Here is an 18,311-nt window from a genome sequence, read left to right as displayed (position 1 = left end):
GGCGCCGGGGACACTCCCGCCGCCTCCGCTTCGTCTCCCCTGGTCCCCGGGAGTGTGGGCAGGGCTGTCCCACTTCGAGAGGAAAACACAGGGGAAGCCCCCGGCGCCCGCCGCCCGCGGAGCCCCCGGCCGTCCAGGCGCTGAAGACGAGCTCGGGCGGGGCCCCGGTGCGTCGTGCCTGTCGCCGTCCGTGTCCGGAGCGGCGGCTCGCGCCCGCCCGCTCGGCGCCCCGAGCCCCCCGCCCCGGGCCGTAGGGGCCCCACCCTGCGGGGTGTAGGCGACGGCCGGCCCGGGACGAGCGGAGCAGCCGTCGCGGGGCCTCGTCGCGGCCTCTAGCGCCCCAGCCCCGGGGAATGCAGTGGCCTCCGGCCCCTGGCGCTTCTCCGTGTCTAAGCTGGGCCTCCTCGCTCGCCTGCTCCGCGGCCACGACGCTCCTGAGCCGCGCCGGCCGGGCCCCCCTCATGGCGGCCAAGTGGTTCAAGGAGTTCCCCCTGAACCTGAAGACAGTGTCGGAGCGGGCCAAGCCCGGCGGCGGGGGAGGCGGCAAGTTGCGCAAGAACTCGGAGGCGGGCGGCGCGGGGCCCGCCCCGGGCAAGGGCCGAAAGAACTCGGCGGCAGAGCTGGGGAGCAGCCGGGCCGGGGTCGGCCCCCCCAAGGATAGCCGGCTATCCCGAGACAGCCTGCAGGGTCTGATTCAGGCCGCCGCGGGCAAGGGCCGCAAGAACTCCCGGGCCACCGAGGAGGAGCCCCACCGGGGCGCGGCCAAGAGCTCAGGCTGCAGCACCTACATCAACAGGCTTATCAAGGTGGACACTCAGGAGAAGAATGGGAAGAGCAACTACCCCAGCAGCAGTAGTAGCAGCAACAGTAGCAGCAGCAGCTCTTCCTCCGCGTCCTCTTCCCCTTCCTCCCTGGGACCCGAACTGGACAAGGGCAAGATTATTAAGCAGCAAGACACGGTAAGAATACAACCTCCCTTGGACCACCTCTCCCCTACTGAAGCGGAACAGCGGGAAGGGAGCATCGTGAACCCGCTAAACTCTAGGGTTCTTTATACCTCAGAGAAGGTGAGGATGTATTTACCCACTCTAACATTTGATGATTCCTAAGTGACCATTTAAAATAATTAGATTTTTTTTTAATCTTGAAAAATTCTCTTTCTGTAGTTGGGGAACTTGGCAGAAATGTACTTTCCATTTAGTTTTGTTATCAGTTTAGAAGAATAATTGAATGAGATGGTTGGGTGCTTTGTTAAATTTGATCCCCTTGTAGATGTGTTTTATTTTAACTTAGAAATCCAGGGCAATTGCAAAGCTAGATTTGTGTGTAAATTTTAAACTTCTTAAGCATAAGGAATGGTAACCTCTAAACTGTTTAAGTACTGATTTCAACTGCCCTCCTTCTCTGCTAGTTTGGAAGCGCCATCGTTCTTTGCACTTCAACCCAGTAAAGGGTTTCTCAGCCCTTCACTAGCACCACAAGATTATAGCCCTTTCATTCATCCCATGAACATTTGCTGTGCAGGAGCCATATAGGATAAGGGGCAACAGGGCTCTAAGTACTGCGGAGGCTACAGAATAGGACAAGGAAATGCCCTGAAAGGAAATTACAGATCAGGACAGAAGGTGTTTCCTGCTTCTTACACATTGGAGGTTTTCTGGGTGCTGTCCAATGTGAGACAGTTAAGAAAAGGAGTGTGAACATGTGAAGAGACCCGCTCATTCTTACAGAGATGAGTTGGGGTTTTGTTTGGTTGTGTTTGTTTCTTTCTTTTTTTTTTTTTTTTTTTGGCTGCGTCGGGTCTTAGTTGCAGTGCTCAGGCTTCTCTCTAGTTGTGGCATACAGGTTTTCTCTTCTCTAGTTGTGGTGCGCAGGCTCTAGAGCACATGGGCTCTGTAGTTTGAGGCGCGAGAGCTCAGTAGCCCTGCACGTGGGATCTTAGTTCCCCGACCAGTGATCGAAACCCCGTCCCCTGCATTGTAAGGTGGATTCTTTACCCCTGGATCACCAGGGGAGTCACTGTTCGTTTGTTTTTAAATCTGCTGTTCTGTGTGAAGGAGAGAGAGAAGAGCTCACACCCAGCTTTCAGACCCCAGCCCAGGCGATCACTTCCCTGTCATGAGAACTTTAATTTTCTCTTGCCCAGGCTTCAAACATGTGGCCCACCCGGATGGAGTCAGGAGTGGTAGCATATACCACGTGTGTCTGCATTGGCACTTCTATTCATTCCTCCACTTATTCTGTCCACAAGTATTTACAGCATGCCTACCCCCCTGCCAGACACCTGCCAGGAGAGCCGTGGAAAGATGATCAGCTCATCCAGACATTAGTCAGTGGTCTCTCCATGTGTTTAACTAGATCGTAAGCACCTTGCAGCCAAGCACTGAGTATCATGCTTCATGTTCCTCGCTGTACCTTGGGGATGCAGTACACGTGTTCAGGCAAGAAGAATGGAGTGAGGGAGTGAATGGTAATCACAGTCCTCTGCAGTGATTGCCCGGTTATTGGTCATCACTTCTAGATATCTAAAGTTTCTTAGGCCATCTCCTCCCAGGAAGAGGACTCTCATCCAGGCTGTCCCCTCCTCCTCACTTCTCCCTGTTTATCTGAACTCTTCTGCCAGCTCCAGTGGTGCTTCTCCGTGAACTCTTTGGAGAATGTAATCAGATTGTACCAAGGCCTGGGGCTTCCTCCCTTAATTTTGATTTGCCTTTAGTTTTTATTCCTCTCTTTCTCTTTAACTGGAATAAGTAGTTTATCTATACTATCCTAGCTGTTTTATTTGTGGAGCCACGCTGATAATAGGGAAAGTGCTGTGCTTTAAAAATGAATATATCTTTTTTCCCCATAAAACTCTTCCTCTCTGAGAAGCACCTGTCAAGCTCAGGCTCCCTAAGCTCCCACATTGTCACCCAGATGTCCCACATTGTCACCCAGATGCTGCAGAACAGAACTATTGCACTCACACCACCTTCCCAGGCACTTTTCTATTTTTGGAAGGATGGATGCTTTCTGTAGCAAGTACAGATCAAAACTCTATCTGGATCGTAGTCTATGAGAATCAGTCTGCCTATAAATTATTGAACCTAGAACTCCCACAATACTCTTTAGCTCTGACCTATTTCTTAGGCTTCTTATTATGAAGCCTGCCTCTTTAGAGCTGTTACAAATTCCTTGAGGACAAAAAGTAAGTCTTAGTCTTATTTTATTCCCTCTCAATGCCTAGCCAGTGCTGGTGGATGTTCAGTATCAGTGGGTGATGGGCTGACTTAACCATGGCTATATTGCTCAACTGGTTGGCATTAAAAAAACCAAAATCATGGAAAATGTAGTAAACCAGTTCATTTTTTTTGTGCTCTAAAGCCATAGACATCTTCCACCTTCTGCCATCCACCCCTGCAACACTTTTACCAGCAAATGCCTTATTGCTCGGGGAGAGAGAGGGAGGTGAAAAGAGCCTTGGGGATAAGCAGGAGAGTTTAGATGGATTGTTGCCAATCAATTATACTACCAAAATAAACCAGATGTTTGTCCAACTGGGTGGATAATAGCATAATCAAGTGCAAAAGCTCTTCAGAACTGGTTGGAAATTTTGACCTCTCTTTGGGTCTGCAGGTTTTTTAGCAGTCTTTTTGATACCATTGTCACTCTGATATATGACAGTTCTTAGCAACTCCCCTGTCTGGTTCTTTTACAGGTCATCATTTTAGAAGACTATGCTGACCCTTACGATGCTAAACGGACAAAAGGCCAAAGGGATGCAGAGAGAGTAGGGGAGAATGATGGATACATGGAACCCTATGATGCACAGCAAATGATAACAGGTTTGTAACCAGGAGCTGCTTTATACAGACTGAAATCTCACACTCACTCGGAACGTAGTAAAAAATAATCACCAGTGTGTATTTTGGGAAGAGGGGTGAAGGGACTATACCAGATCCTGCTGAGTGGAAGAAACAGAAATTAGACTCAAAACTAAAGTCAAAATATCTGGTTAACATCCCTAATGGTTCTGTGTCCTTCAATTTTAGAATTTGTGGGAGTCTTTAAAGTTTTTCTAATTCTATGCAAAATGACACTTGTGAATTTGCAGAACTGCTCAGAATGTGATCTTCAGTTTTAACATTATTTAAATACACTTTTTGGCCACTTTCAAAGCTTTGACATCCATGATGGGAGTCATAAATCTGTACCAAGGGACTAACACATACTTAAAGTACTTTAAGTTGTTAAAAGTTGCAGACATGATGTGACCCTCTGTTTTATAGTAGAAGGTTGATTTCTCAACAAGCTTTACGATATTGGAGCAAAAAAATTTAATTACTAAGGAATGAGTGTTAATCACTGGCATGAGCCAAGCCACTCAAGGCAAACCTCCTAAAACCAAAGTTGACTACTCTTGTAACTTTTCAAGTTGGAATAATTCCAACTTGTGAGTTGAACAATCACTCTGTCATTTTTTGTGTCACACTTTTCCCTTTTATTCATAATTCTCTTAAGTTGGTGTAAATAATACTTAAAAAACTAATTATTTAGATTTATTTGTGCAATTTTAGAGTAAGTTATCTATTCACCTAATTTTCCTTAAAACATTCTTTAATCTGTAATGAAAAAATGCAGTTTCTAAGTGCTGACTCAAGGGAGCCTTGTTTGAACGTTGTGGGTTCCATGCCTGGGAAAGGAATAATTGGTCACACATTAAAGACTTTGTCTCTTCTGTTTAAAAACAGAAAAGCTGTCAAGCTCAGGCTCCATAAGCATAGTCTTAGAAGAGCTGAGCTTGAGGGTAACTGCAGCACCCTGGAAGGGTCAAGACAGGCTTCAGAGTGAGACTGAGCTGCAGCAGGAAAGCACTGCTCTGTTTCCTGCTCTCTGCTTACAGAGATAAGGCATCACATTTGGGAAGGGTGTACCCTGGCCAGGCTGTGACCCTGAAGGTCACTGGACTGTGACCTCTAATGAAATCTGTGAATGAAAGGAAGTGAAAATGAACTTAGTCAGAATTTTAAAAAATATCAGAGGCTTGAAAGGAATAGGAGGAAAGATTTTCTTTTGCATAAAACTGAGGGAAAAGATTTTCTAAAAAAACAAAAAATTAATGTTTTGTTTTGATTCACCTATCTTTGTCCTTTGGTTTTTATTCCTCTTTTTCTCTTTAATTGGAGTAAGTAGTTTATCTATATTATCTCAGGTTTTTGGTTTTTTGTTTTTGTGGAGCCACACTGATAATAGGGAAAGTGCTTTGCTTTTTAAAAGTGAATGTCTTTTTCTCCCCCCATATAATCACCACAAAACCCTGAAACTAGGGGACCCTTATACTACCACCTTGTTACAAGGTAGAAAATAAGATCAAAGAGATTCTGACTCTCCTATGTTCATAAGACTCTTCAAGAAACAGCAGGAATTGGAGCCCAGATCTTCCCACTCCAGACTGGGTGGTCTGCTTTCTACACCAAGCCGCCTCAGGACATGTGAAATGATGTATGAAAAAGTTTAAACTTTACATATAAGCAAGGCACCTTTCCACTCAGACTCACAGGGAAAGTTGTATTTAAAAGTGAAAAGTTGGTATGTAACTTGTTGCTTTTCCCCAAAAAATAAATAAATAAAATTTAAAAATTAAAAAAATAAAAGTCAGTGTCCAATATGAAATAAATGTAATAATAGTAGTAGCTAGCATTTAATATTTGAATATTTATAAGTCCCAAGCTCTGTTTTAAACAGTTTATCTGAATAAATTTACTTAGTAATACAAAACTAATGTATTCAATTGGAAGATAAATTCAAATCTATTAAAAATTTAAATTACTAACATTTAAGAATTACTAGCTTTTTTTCCTTTGCTCTTTTAAAAAATATTATATTGGTGAATTTAAAAGGTCCTTCATTTAAAATATATATCACAAAGCACCTTCTTTGTGCTTTGTGATATATATTTATGTGCTTTATATATATATAAAATATATATCACAAAGGTATCAGAGAAGATATTATACCTTATACCTTATACCTTATATATATATCACATATATATACATATTACATATATATATATATATATATACCTTATATATATATCACAAAGGTATAAGAAAGTATTATACCTTTTACCTTATAAAGGTATAAGAGAAGGGATTTCCATGTACCTCTTATTCTATGCATAGGTTACACAGCTGGACAGAATAACAGGAAGTGGGTTTATCGGAAGCTGGGAATAAAAGATTTGCTGCTGGGTGGGTTTTTTTTTTTAAACCTTTTACTTTTTTCTGTTCAGTTTGCTCCCTGTGGGCTTGGTTGTCAAGTCCAAGCTCAGAAATGTCTCACATTTCTTGAGAAATGTTAGGGATTTTGTTTATTTCAGCAGGAGATAGAGAGGGTTCTGATGAATATGATTTAACTGTGGAGCACCCAACTTCTGTACTGCCTTTTTGGGTGTGTTGTTTTGTTTTGGTTTGGTTTTTTTGGCCATGCCACGGAGCTTGTGGGATCTTAGTTCCCCAACCAGGGATTGAACCCAGGCCCTCGGCAGTGAGAGCATGGCATCCTAACCAGTGGACCACCAGGGAATTCCCAGTACTGCCTTTTTAATACCTGTGAAGTGGAAGTAACATGCCTGATTTCAACAATATCTTGGATGTATAGAACACTGTTCATGATGGTATTTTGTAACAACCATCAAATATTTCCTAGGCATTTCTTTACCATGCACCAGGCCCTGTGCTGGGCTCTGGGCATCCAGGCAACAAGATGCACAGGACCCATGTCCTTATGGACCTCACAACCCAAGGGGCAAACAGACCTAACAGAGCAGAAAATATGTCACTTAGCACTTAGCCATGAAGAAGAGAATAAGAATCACTGTCCACCTCAGGGAACAGAGGAAGGAACAGAAATTGAGGCATTTATTACTTTCCTATGGCCAAGTAACTGTGGGACCCAGGCTCCCTGGATTCGCCCCTGCCCAAAACTTTGCTCTTAACTTTTAAAAGCTAAGGATTTATAAATTTATGAATAAATGCTCACTTAGATTTCTCCAAAGGATTGTTAATAAGGATATGACAACCAGTACAAGGCAATATTAGTTTAAACCTGTTGTTGTTCTGTTAGATTTGCAGGAACATTTTAGCTAAATAATTAGCAGAAACATTCTACTTAATTTAGTTTGATAAGTTTTCGCCACCAAATTAAAACAGTAGCTTTGGGAGGGTCTTTAGAAGTTCCCTAAGATGAGCCAACATTCAGCATGATAATTCCTTCTGCAGCTGATATCACGCAAGTTGAGCGTCTACTAGGTGCCAAGTTGCCAGATTACCCCACTAAATCCTACCATCCTGTGTAATGGGTGTTAGAAGGCTCTGTTTTACAGATGAGGAAACCAAGGTTCAGAAAGATTCAATAACTTGTCCAAATTATGCAGCTGGAGAGTGAGGATACCAGGTCATCCAACACCCTTTGGTTTTAGTTACCGAGCTCCAGTCACAGATTGTTTTTAAATTTTTATTTTTGCCTCCAAATGGTTTTATTGGTTGGTGTAGATAGTCAAATCTAAAGGAGAACCTCATTTTTTCAGTCTCCACTTAAAAAATTATCCATTATGGAAAAAATATAAATAGAAGACTTTTTGATTTATTTACTTTGTCTATATTTTGCTTGTTAAACTTAAGGTTCAGGACTTCTGAATTATATCTGCTTTTGTTCAGATATTTAGATTTGTTCGACAGGAAAATATTAATTTTAAATCAAAATTTTAAGCATCGGTAAAAGATCCCTATTGCTGATTCTAAGAGAAACATAGAGCCTTATGAGACTCTAAGTTTGATGTTTTGAATACATGGAATGGATTAAGGGAAAATGTACATTACAGAAATTGTAACTAGCATTCTACATGAAATCTTTGAGGCATAAAGTAAGATATGATAGAGAAGGCATGGGCTCTGGAACCAGTATTGAATGGCTCCCCTGCTGACTACTACACAGCCTCAGTTTTTTCACCTGTGAAAATGGGCTAACACATCTCTTGCTGCATTATAATGAGGCTCCACTGAGCTGCAGGTGTAACACACCTAGTACATGCATATGTGAAAAATATCACAATTATTCAGACACTCTGGAGAGAGAATTCCATTTTAAAAGAGAATTCTGAACAAGTATAGGGGAATATTAATTGCTAACTCAATTAATTTAGCAAAAGAAAGTCTTAGTCTTCTGCTGATGTTTTTAAATATAAATGGCATACTTACGTACAGTGAGAGTTGGGAATTGAGAAGGGAAAATTTTCGGCCAGTGTTATGTTTCACGGCAACCAGTTGCAGATATGAACTGGTGCAGGTCAGGCCTCAGTTCAGCCCTTGGTGAGATGGGTGTTTATCTGCAGCCCGTTGGCTGTATTCTGTTGTCTGCCGTGGTAAATGGCCTCTATCGGCAGAGCCAGGGCGTAGCTTCCTCTAGCCATTTCCTCCTTCTCAGGCTCGTTTCCTCTCGGAGCCAGCTCTGCACGTCAGGGGCTATTCTCCCTGCAGGAAGGGTCGGCTTGCAGCCCCCGCAATTGTTTCTGTTTCTATGGCGCCTCAGGTTGGGGGCAGCCAGGTGCTGGAAGGGACTGGAAGGTTACTCCCCTTGAAGGGGCAGATAGGCCCTGCGCTCAAGCCCTTTTTTTCCCCGTAATTAAACATTGTTTAAAAAGATGATCATACTCTGCAGATTTTGCCCAATCCCAGGATCATCCCGGGAAGGAACATTCTCAGCTGTATACTTTCCAGTGTTTTTCCCAGAGCTCTAAGTGTGCAGTGTCTATCTAAAATAGAAGGAATACTGAATTCCCTGGCGGTCCAGTGGTTAGGGCTCCACGCCCTCACTGCGGAGGGCCTGGGTTCGATCCCTGGTCCGGGAACCTAAAATCCCACAAGACATGTGGTGTGGCCAAAAAAAAGAGAAAAGAAACAATCATATATTTGGGACTTCCCTGGTGGTCCAGTGGTTAAGAATCTGCACTTCCACTGCAGGGGGCACGGGTTCAATCCCTGGTTGGGGAGTGAAGATCCCATATGCCACGCAGTGCAGCCAAAAAACAAAAATTAATAAAATGAAATAGAAGGAATACAAGTGCCTCATCTCAAAAGTAAAAACCCAAATACATGTGTAATAAGAACTCAAGATTCTAATCACTGTACATCATTTTAACACAAACTCATTGAAATTTCCTCCTTCTATCTTAAGGTTGGAGTCAAGCCTTTTTCTATTTTGTTCAACTGGGACAGAATTGAAGCAAGGACCTTAGGAAAGGTTTTCCCAGCCTATGCCAGTCTGAGGGTAAACTTAGGTTTTGATCAGAAACTTTAAAATTCTAAATTCGTCCTTTGAACCCCTTTGTGTTTTCTCTCTCCTCTTTCCTAGTTCTGTAGAAAAGTTCTTTTTCATAAATTCCAGGCTTATCTTAATTGAACCAAGAGCAGAGTGAGTTTTTCGTTTCTTGTTTTCCATAAACTCCATCTAGAATAAGCAATGAAGAAAAAAGGCTGTCGATTGAAAGTCAAGAGGCTTGGACCAGAGATGCAGGAGACCTCAAACAACCCCAGGCACCTTCCTGGCCTGGGGATGGGGAATAGTCCTTCTAACTCTCACATTCGGATGTGGAAGTTTTTGATAGTAGGAGAACCCTTTTCCTTGGGCTGGGGCTAGCAATGATAAGATTAGCTCTGGAGGGCAGGAGGAACTGGGGTGGGGACTGTGGGGACCCAGGTGTTGTGGGCGTGCTTCTCAGGCTTAGCTTCTTATTAGAATCACCTGGGGGAGCTTTTACAACTCTGACTCCCAGGCCGTTCGTTCCCCAGCTCAATTCAGTCAGGACCTGTGGTGATGGGACCCAACCATGAGTATTTGTTAAAGCTCGCCTAGGTGATTCTAATGCACTAGAACCGCAGTTGTATAGGATTGGAGCCAGCTGCAGTAAGGGAATTAGAACCTCACCCTACAAATAAATTCTGCCCCTTTGAATTTAGTGTCCTGATTTTTAATAACTTTTCCCTAGAATGTATCCTTTCCTTGTTATAGAAGTCTTATGGAGTCAGTGATTCTTCTCTATAGAGTGTCACCATGCCCATTTTCAGTTACCTGTAGAAAGTCTCACTTTCCTTCATTTCTATGGCACTGTAAGTCTCCTGATCCTCTTCATCCTTACCTGACCATTCCTTCTCAGTCTTCCTTGGTGGCACCTCTTATTCCATCCACCCTTAACTGAAGAAGTCCCAGATTTTGCCTTTGATCCTCTTTTCCTTTTCAATCAACCTCCTTTTCTCTGGTGATGGCTTTCATTCTCACAATACCAACAATGATCCATTTGTGAGTAACTCCTTGACATGTACCTCTGACCTTCATCTCTCTGCCGAGCTCCAGATCCATATTGTCACCTGCCTGGAGAAGTTCTAGAGCTCCTTCCCCTCCCTCTCTCCTCCCATCCATCCATCATCCAGCCATTATTTAGCACAACTGTTTCCTACAAAGTCAAACAAGACATGGGGGTCCCTGGCCTGGCAGTCTCCACCAAATTGGAAATACAGACACATCAACAAATAAATCCATACACTGAGAGAGATGCAAGGTGAGAGTGGGTTGGCAAAGCGGTGGCACCTGGGGGACATGGGGCATTGGAGGAGAAGGTAGGCAGGAAAGAGGAGGAGATGCTAGGCTAGACTCCAAAGGATTGGCAGATCACCAGTACACTGGTGGGTATAAGACAGTGCAGTGTGCAGGGAACTTCAGAAGTTCTGTTTGGTTGGAACAAAGAATTGGATTTTAAGGGGCTCAGGGATAGGGTGGTATTGAGAGAAGAAACTGGAGAGGGAAGCAGTGATGTGACCACAGAAGGTGTCCCATGCCATGCTGAGCAGTTTGCACTTTGTAAGTGGATATTTGAGAACTTATTGGGTGTTAAGTGATGAGGTGAGATGTTTGTGTTAGAAAAGTCCTCCTTCACTGTGACCGGGTGGACAGATTGAAGGCTTCCTCATGGACATTTAGAGGAACCACAGCATGATGCTTCTGTTGGCCTATATCACCAGCTCTGGTTGTCAGAGACTCTAGTCATCTCTGACTCTACCTGCCAAGGCCTCTGGGCCCCAAGCTGGTCAGTCCCCAGACGCTGCTGCTTCCTTCCCACTGTGGCTGGCTGGCTGGTTAGCTGGTGGTTGGTTGATTTGCATCCGGTTTTTTGCATCCATTTCTGTGCCTTCGTTCAGACCATACCTTTTATTCTATCCTGTACACTGTGTTGGAGTTATCTTCCAGCAAATCACAAATATAATTATTATTACCTGTTTAAAAACTAGCAATGGTTCTCCACAATATAAACTTTTTAATTCTGGCTTTTAAAACTTCTGCACTTTGGTGCCTGTCCTGCCTACTTTTCCAGCTTCTTCTCCCGCTACCCCTCTCCTCTCCTGGCCTCTGTCCTTTGAACTTCTCTCTCGATTCCCCCTGATGGGAACAAGCCCTTTCTGGTTCCCACCTCCATATCTTCACTCATGCAGCTTCCTCCACTGGAAATGACCTTCTCTATCAAAGTCAATGCATCTTCCATTTCTCTTCCACTTGGAGTCAATCCAAGTGTGGTGGCTAAGAGTATGGCTTCTAGAGCCCAACTTCCTGCTTTTGAATCCAGGCTTTGCACTTGCTGGTTTGGGCAATTTCCTTAAACTCTTTGTGCTTCAGTTTTCTCTTCTGTAATATGGGGAACTAATAGAAGCCATCTCATAGGGCGGTTGTGAAAATTACGATGCACTTAGAAAAATGCATAATGCCATAGTACACTATGGCTAAATGTTAGCATTTGAGATATTATTTTTGTTGTTTTCCCCCCAACTCCTCTTTTACTTTTATTTATTCTGTTGTTGTTAGCCTGTTAAGTTATTATTTGTGAATGTGTCGCTACATCAAAACCACCTAGAAGTCAAGAACTCTGTCTAACGCACATAAATATCTTACCTCAGTGTATGTGGCCCAGTGCTTGAATATAGTAAACACTCAATTTTTATTAACATACTTTGATCACAGCTTCCTAACAAGATGTAAACACTTTGAAGGTGAACCACACTCAAGAGGAGACAGGGGGACCGGGAGTTGTGGAGCAGGCTGCCCTGAGGCCAGTACTCCAAACTGTGGGGGGCGGGGGGGGGGCAGAGGCAGGCCTGTCTTCGGTTGTGATCCCGTAATCGTTGGACTTGATCCTATTATCTGGCTCAGGCGACTGGCGGGAAGAAGTTGTAGGGCCCTTCACCGAGCTGGGCAGCCATGAGCCCAGTAAGGAACAATCCAGGCGTTCAAGGCCACCTTCAACCAGACAGACCTGTCGGTCGGGGGTGCAGCGGTAACTGGGTTCATCACCGGGCTTCCATGACACCTTTTCTTCAAAAGTATTGTGAACGGTGTGTGTTTTTCAGAAATCAGACGACGAGGTTCCAAAGACCCCCTGGTGAAGGCTCTTCAGCTGCTCGACAGCCCCTGTGAGCCAGGGGAGAACGGCACGAAGCCCGAGGCGCTGGCCAAGAGACGGAGCTCCAAGGAGCTGCTGGGGAAGCCGCCGCAGCTGTACGACACGCCCTATGAGCCGGCGGCCGAAGGCGGCCCGCGCGCCGAGGGGCCGGAGCGGAAGGCGCGGCTGCCCCAGGACGACGAGAGGCCCGCGGCCGAGTACGAGCAGCCCTGGGAGTGGAAGAAGGAGCAGATCGTGCGGGCGCTGTCGGGTGAGGGCTGGGTCCGCGCCCCCACCCCCACCCCCACCCCCACCCCCACCCCGCTCCCTCCGGCTTTCTGCTTCCCTGATGGAAAACCCCGGCTTTGCAGCCAAGGCGCATTTCTTTATGTTCCTCAACTGCAAGTCTCATTTCCCAAGAAATCTGATGATATGGGGAAACGAGAATTTGGCTATGGTTGGAAGACCAGGACTGAAGACGAGCCCTTAATGTTGCATGTGGCCTGTATCCTTCTGGTTATCTTTATTTTCCTTTCTCTTGGCAGTACGCGACTGTTTTGGAAATGCCTTAAGTCATTATTGAAAAACCTTATCTAATCACCACCAGAGCTATCAATTTGAGAGCAGCTTTTTCTAACTCTTACTTCGTGCTACTCTTCAAACCTGTTAAAATCCCTGTTTATAAGATGCCAGTAGTGGATCAAATGGATTACAGGAGAGGTGGTTGGAAAGCTGGAGGAAGCTAGCTTTCTTTTTTCCTGTCGAAAATCCTCCTAAAGGAATCAATTCTTCAAGTATGAACTTTTTTTAAATAACTTAAGAGGAAGTTGATAAGTAGATTGTCAATAGTTATTAAAGGTAATTCTCCCTCCTGCTTCTCCCAGGACATAGTTTTTCTACTTAGCTGGCCACCGAATTTCTTTTGCCTTTGATTTTAAAAGTTAGGGATATCTTTTCCCTCTAACAGTAAAGCTGTGTTTTTTATTAAAAGTATAGTCAGTGTAGGGAATTCCCTGGCGGTCCAGTGGTTAAGATGCTGTGTTTCCACTGCAGGGGACACGGGTTCGATCCTTGGTCAGGGAACTAAGTAAGATCCTGCAAGCCGCACAGCCAAACAAACAAAAAGTATAATCAATGTAAAGGGTGAATAGAAAAGGTAATTTGTTTGATAGCAAACATTTGAGTCAGGTTTTCTGTTTGTGTGCTTTAATTTTTTTAATATAATTTTATTGAAGTATAGTTGATTTACAGTGTTGTGTCAATTTCTGCTGTACAGCAAAGTGATTCAGTTATACATATATATATTCTTTTTCATATCATTTTCCATTATGGTTTATCACAGGATATTGAATATAGTTCCCTGTGCTATACAGTAAGACTTTGTTGTTTATCCTATATGTAATAGTTTGTATTTGCTAATCCCAAACTCCCAATCCTTCCTTCCCCCACCCCCAAATCAGTTTTTGTTTTATTTTAGAATTGTTTTCCACAAATCTCTACTGGGCACCTGCTACAGTGCTAGATGCTGCTCATTTTATCTCTTTATCTCCTATCCAACCTAGATTTCATAGCATCTTTAAGGCACTATTAGAAGTTTCTTTCTATTTCTGAGTTGATTTTTCCCTTTATTATTTCATAGTGAAAACTTCATTTGGTGTCATAGAATGATATGCACTCTTGGCAGGGAGTGATTACCTGTAACTCTGTTTAGTCTTTTATTCTAAATATACCAAAATGAAGAGTTTTTTATAAGTACATGCTGAAGGGACTTCCCTGGTGGTCCAGAAGTTAAGATTTCCCTTCCAATGCAGGGGGTACTAGTTCGATCCCTGGTCGGGGAGCTAAGCTCCTACATGCCTCGTGCCCAAGAAAAAACAATATTGTAACAAATTCAATAAAGACTTGAAAAATGGTCCACATCGAAAAAATCTTTAAAAAAAAAGAACATGCTGAAATATACTAAAGTGGTTTCCTCTCATATTCTAAAACTGTTCTACATTAATAAATATCTTGCAGAAAAAGTGGCTGCATGTGGATGCTAACAGTATGATCAGATATCAAAGACAGCAGGACCTCAGCTATCCCAGGGCCTTTTGCAGTATTTTTTTTTAATTAATTTATTTTATTTATTTATTTTTGATTGCATTGGGTCTTCGTTCCTGCGCACGGGCTTCCTCTAGCTGCCGTGAGCTGGGGCTACTCTTCATGGCAGCGCGCGGGTTTCTCATTTCAATGAGAAATCTCATTGGGTTCATCTCGCTCGTTGCAGAGCACGGGCTCTAGGCGTGTGGACTCCGTTGTGGCACGAGGGCTCAGCAGTTGTGGCTTGCAGGCTCTAGAGCGCAGGCTCAGTAGTTGTGGCGCACGGGCTTAGTTGCTCCGTGGCATGTGGGATCTTCCCGGACCAGGGCTCCAACCCGTGTCCCCTGCATTGGCAGGTGGATTCTTAACCACTGTTTCACCAGGGAAGTCCCTTGCAATGTATTTTAGCTCAAATTAAAGAGGGGGAAAAGCCTCTTTCCTAAGATGAGGCAGACAAGGTCTTTTCTTTGAGGTTTACATGGGTCACCTCAGGGGCCTCTGATGTTAAATGGAGCCTTCCTTCCAGTTCAGTTTGAAGGCTCTGAGCGACCTTCCGTCAAGGAGGAGACAGTGAGGCAACACCACCGACAGAAGAGTTGGACCCAGAAGATCTTGAAGCCAACCCTGTCTGACCACAGTGAGGGGGAAAGAGTGGACCCAGCCCTGCCACTGGAGAAGCAGCCGTGAGTCTCCTCCACAGATACGTGTAACACACAACGGCCGGGAACTTGGTCGGGGCACACTGGCCCATTTTACGTGATTCTTTTTGGTGCTGAATACTTGTCTGGGTGGGACTTATTAGTGAAAACCCATTTTCAAAGCCCAGGGCCTTTGTGCAGAGTAGAAAATGCACTGCATCCCCAGAAACTGATCTCAAATTCCATTCCTCTGCATAGAGTGAAAACTTTTTAAATGACACTAGCCCTGTTAACTCCCTCATAGGTGATTGATAGGTTTTGTGATCCAGGATTACCCAAATCTCATTTTGTCTATTTTGAATGGGAAGCAGGATCTAGTCCAGCTGTTGAGCTTTCACTAGAAGTTCATTTCAAATAATGCTTTATGGAATGATGCCCTGTCTGGACTGGTATCTTGATGCTCGTGGTTTCTCCCCCTGCCCCATTTTTCAGTTGGTATCATGGTGCCATCACCCGTGCTGAGGCTGAGAGTCGACTACAACCCTGCAAAGAAGCTGGGTACCTGGTTCGAAACAGTGAGTCAGGGACCAGTAGGTACTCCATTGCACTAAAGTGAGTATCGAAGCCTCCCTGTCTGGATGCAGGAGAGGGGTGCAGACTTTCCTATCATGGGTAGATGACCAGGCCAAAAAGCTATACTTTGAAGGTGGTTCACAGGGGTATGTACTGTCAGAAAATAAGATGCATTTGCTTGGACAACAGAGTAGGACATGCTCTGATTAGAATGCAAAATTGGTGGAATTCCCTGGCAGTCCAGTGGTTAGGACTCAGCACTTTCACTGATGTGTGGCCCCAGGTTCAACCCCTGGTCGGGGAACTAAGTTCCTGCAAGCCGCATGGCATGGCCAAAAACAAAAACAGAATACCGAATTGGTATTGGGTAAATGTCCCAATATCTCTTATGATAAAGAGAGTCCTATTTTATTACCATTGTACATTGATCACTTTCTGCCTCACATTACATGATCTATAAAGTAGGTCCTCTCGGCAGAGAAATAATTCTTGATAAAAAAAATAATTTCTAACAGGATAGTTCAGCGGTTCTTTTATTCCCTAGCGTTTGGGACTTTAATAAATCAGATCCCTTAATTGTCAAAATGCCAGCTGCAATTTTGGTACCAGTTTCTTTTGATGAAAATGGAAACACTGCCTTGCAATGACTCCCCTGCCCAGTGGTACACAGAACATTCATTTTGGCCTGGTAGGCCTGGTGGAGCTGGTGTCATGGAAATTCTCTTTGCTCTTGCGAGTTCAGTGGTGCTATATTGGAGGATCATTGTCAAGAGCCCTAACAGCATTTCCTTCCTGAGGAAGCTGAGCCCCTGCAGCTGAAACAATCAGACTGGAGGGGATAAGAGGTTGTCGGGGGGGGGAGCAGCGTGGCTCAGAAAACGGGGTAGGCCACCAGATACACAATACCAGGAATAGCTTTGCTGTGTTCCTGAGACTGGTGCTCGTGGATTAGATCTTTGAGCCTTCGGTGCCAGCTGTCATTATATACAACCAGGAACAGTCTTTCCAGATTGGGTTGGCCGTAGGGGGAGGAAGGAAACAGTTTTATTATTATTATTATTCTTAATGTGTTCTTTGGGGAGGAAAGAAGGAGGAAACCTTACACATGTCCTTTTAGCCATGACAAAGAGGGTGAATTTAAACCTCACCTTCGTGGTCTCATACTTGGGTTTAAGCGCTAGTTTGGCAATTTGGGGGCCAGGAGGGACTCTGGACATTTTTTTTCTTTTTGGTCCAGTGCTTGATGACTTGTGTGTATTAAGGATAAACAACCCAAGGATGATACACATTTAAGGGAGGGCTGTGAAGCTTCTGAGAACTTCACTGGAGTGCTGAATGCATTTCTGTTTGTATATCACAATTCCAGGAACGGATAGGAACCTGTCCGCCTGTGAATCTGGCCGAGATTGTTTTCAGTGGGGAGGGATCCCTCTACTCACTCATTCATGTCTTCTCTTCAATTTTGGTTTTTTTCCAGGACTAGTCAAGGATGTGTCCACATCATAGTGGCTCAGACCAAAGACAACAAGTATACCCTGAATCAGACGAGTGCTGTCTTTGACAGCATCCCGGAAGTGGTACACTATTATTCCAATGAGAAGCTGCCTTTCAAGGGGGCAGAACATATGACCTTGCTCTACCCTGTGCACAGCAAGCTGCACTAAGGTTCGGCCACCAAAAGCCCCAGCGGGGCCTCTCACACCTAGGAGGGCATCAGCACCCAACCAGTATCTCAGGGGACAAGGCTGGACTGCACCATAATATTTTGGAGGAAGCGGGATGCTTCATTTAGGAGTCAAAAAGTCTTCGGCCTTGAATCCATTCCATGACACTTGGTTACTGACCTGTCTCTTTTCTCCTTGCTAAGTAGTTCTACAATGAGAAACCATAATTTACCAGTTGCCTCCAGTCCTAGAGTAGGGTGCTCTGTTTGGGGCGTGACCCTCAGGAAAGGTAAGTCAGGAGTCCAGAAATATTAAGATTCTCCAAAACTGTGCTGGTTGTTCCGTAGAATACCTGGTCTCCAAACAAACCAACAAAAATGCACTTGGCTTTTACATAAGACAACAAAAAATGATCATGTGGACCCAAAGAGCATGTAATATAGGACCCCTTCTTGGGGGAAAAGCATGAACAGTGGAAAATAAGTAAATAGTGGACACTTTGGAGAAAGCTATATTTCTCTCTTGAGGGTCCTAGTTCAGCTCTGGAGTCCATAAAAAGTCACAACTGTAGGGTCAGGCAAAATGATTATTAAGAAAGTTTGTGTTTTCTCAATTTCTGTGGACTTTTTCAGCAAATCAGTAATATAAGCATAAATAAGAAGGAAGATGCCTCTGATTTAAGAATCACCAACATAATTAAACATTGGCAGCATTACCATTATTCTGAATTACAGAATAAAATACACAACGAAGATTTCATTTCTGATTTTTAACAAATCTGAAAATTTACAAAGCTCAACAACTATTTTCTTATTGAATAATTATACAGAACTTCTGATATCTTTTGTTTCACCTTTGCTCATTTTAGTTATTGGAGCCATTATTAAT

At 44.0% G+C, this 18,311-nt stretch overlaps 1 protein-coding gene across 2 annotated transcripts; it reads left to right on the top strand.

Annotated features, from left to right (window-relative positions):
- Positions 1–159: 159 nt before the first annotated feature.
- SHE (Src homology 2 domain containing E) lies at positions 160–18,061 on the top strand. Of its 2 annotated transcripts, none has more exons than XM_067036987.1 (6): positions 160–1,067; positions 3,698–3,824; positions 12,435–12,737; positions 15,075–15,231; positions 15,679–15,798; positions 17,237–17,824. In XM_067036987.1, exons 1-6 carry the CDS (start codon positions 354–356, stop codon positions 17,421–17,423), a joined length of 1,608 nt encoding a protein of 535 aa, XP_066893088.1. In that variant the 5' UTR covers positions 160–353; the 3' UTR covers positions 17,424–17,824. The 2 variants fall into 2 exon arrangements, with proteins under 2 accessions (XP_066893088.1, XP_058894624.1); XM_059038641.2 differs by having other exon boundaries at positions 259–959; positions 17,237–18,061.
- Positions 18,062–18,311: the final 250 nt, after the last annotated feature.

Source organism: Kogia breviceps, chromosome 1 (genome assembly GCF_026419965.1).
Source record: "Kogia breviceps isolate mKogBre1 chromosome 1, mKogBre1 haplotype 1, whole genome shotgun sequence".
NCBI classification, from domain to species: Eukaryota; Metazoa; Chordata; class Mammalia; order Artiodactyla; family Physeteridae; genus Kogia; species Kogia breviceps.
Note: the sequence above shows the minus strand (reverse complement) of the source record. Positions and strands in the feature narration are given on the sequence as shown.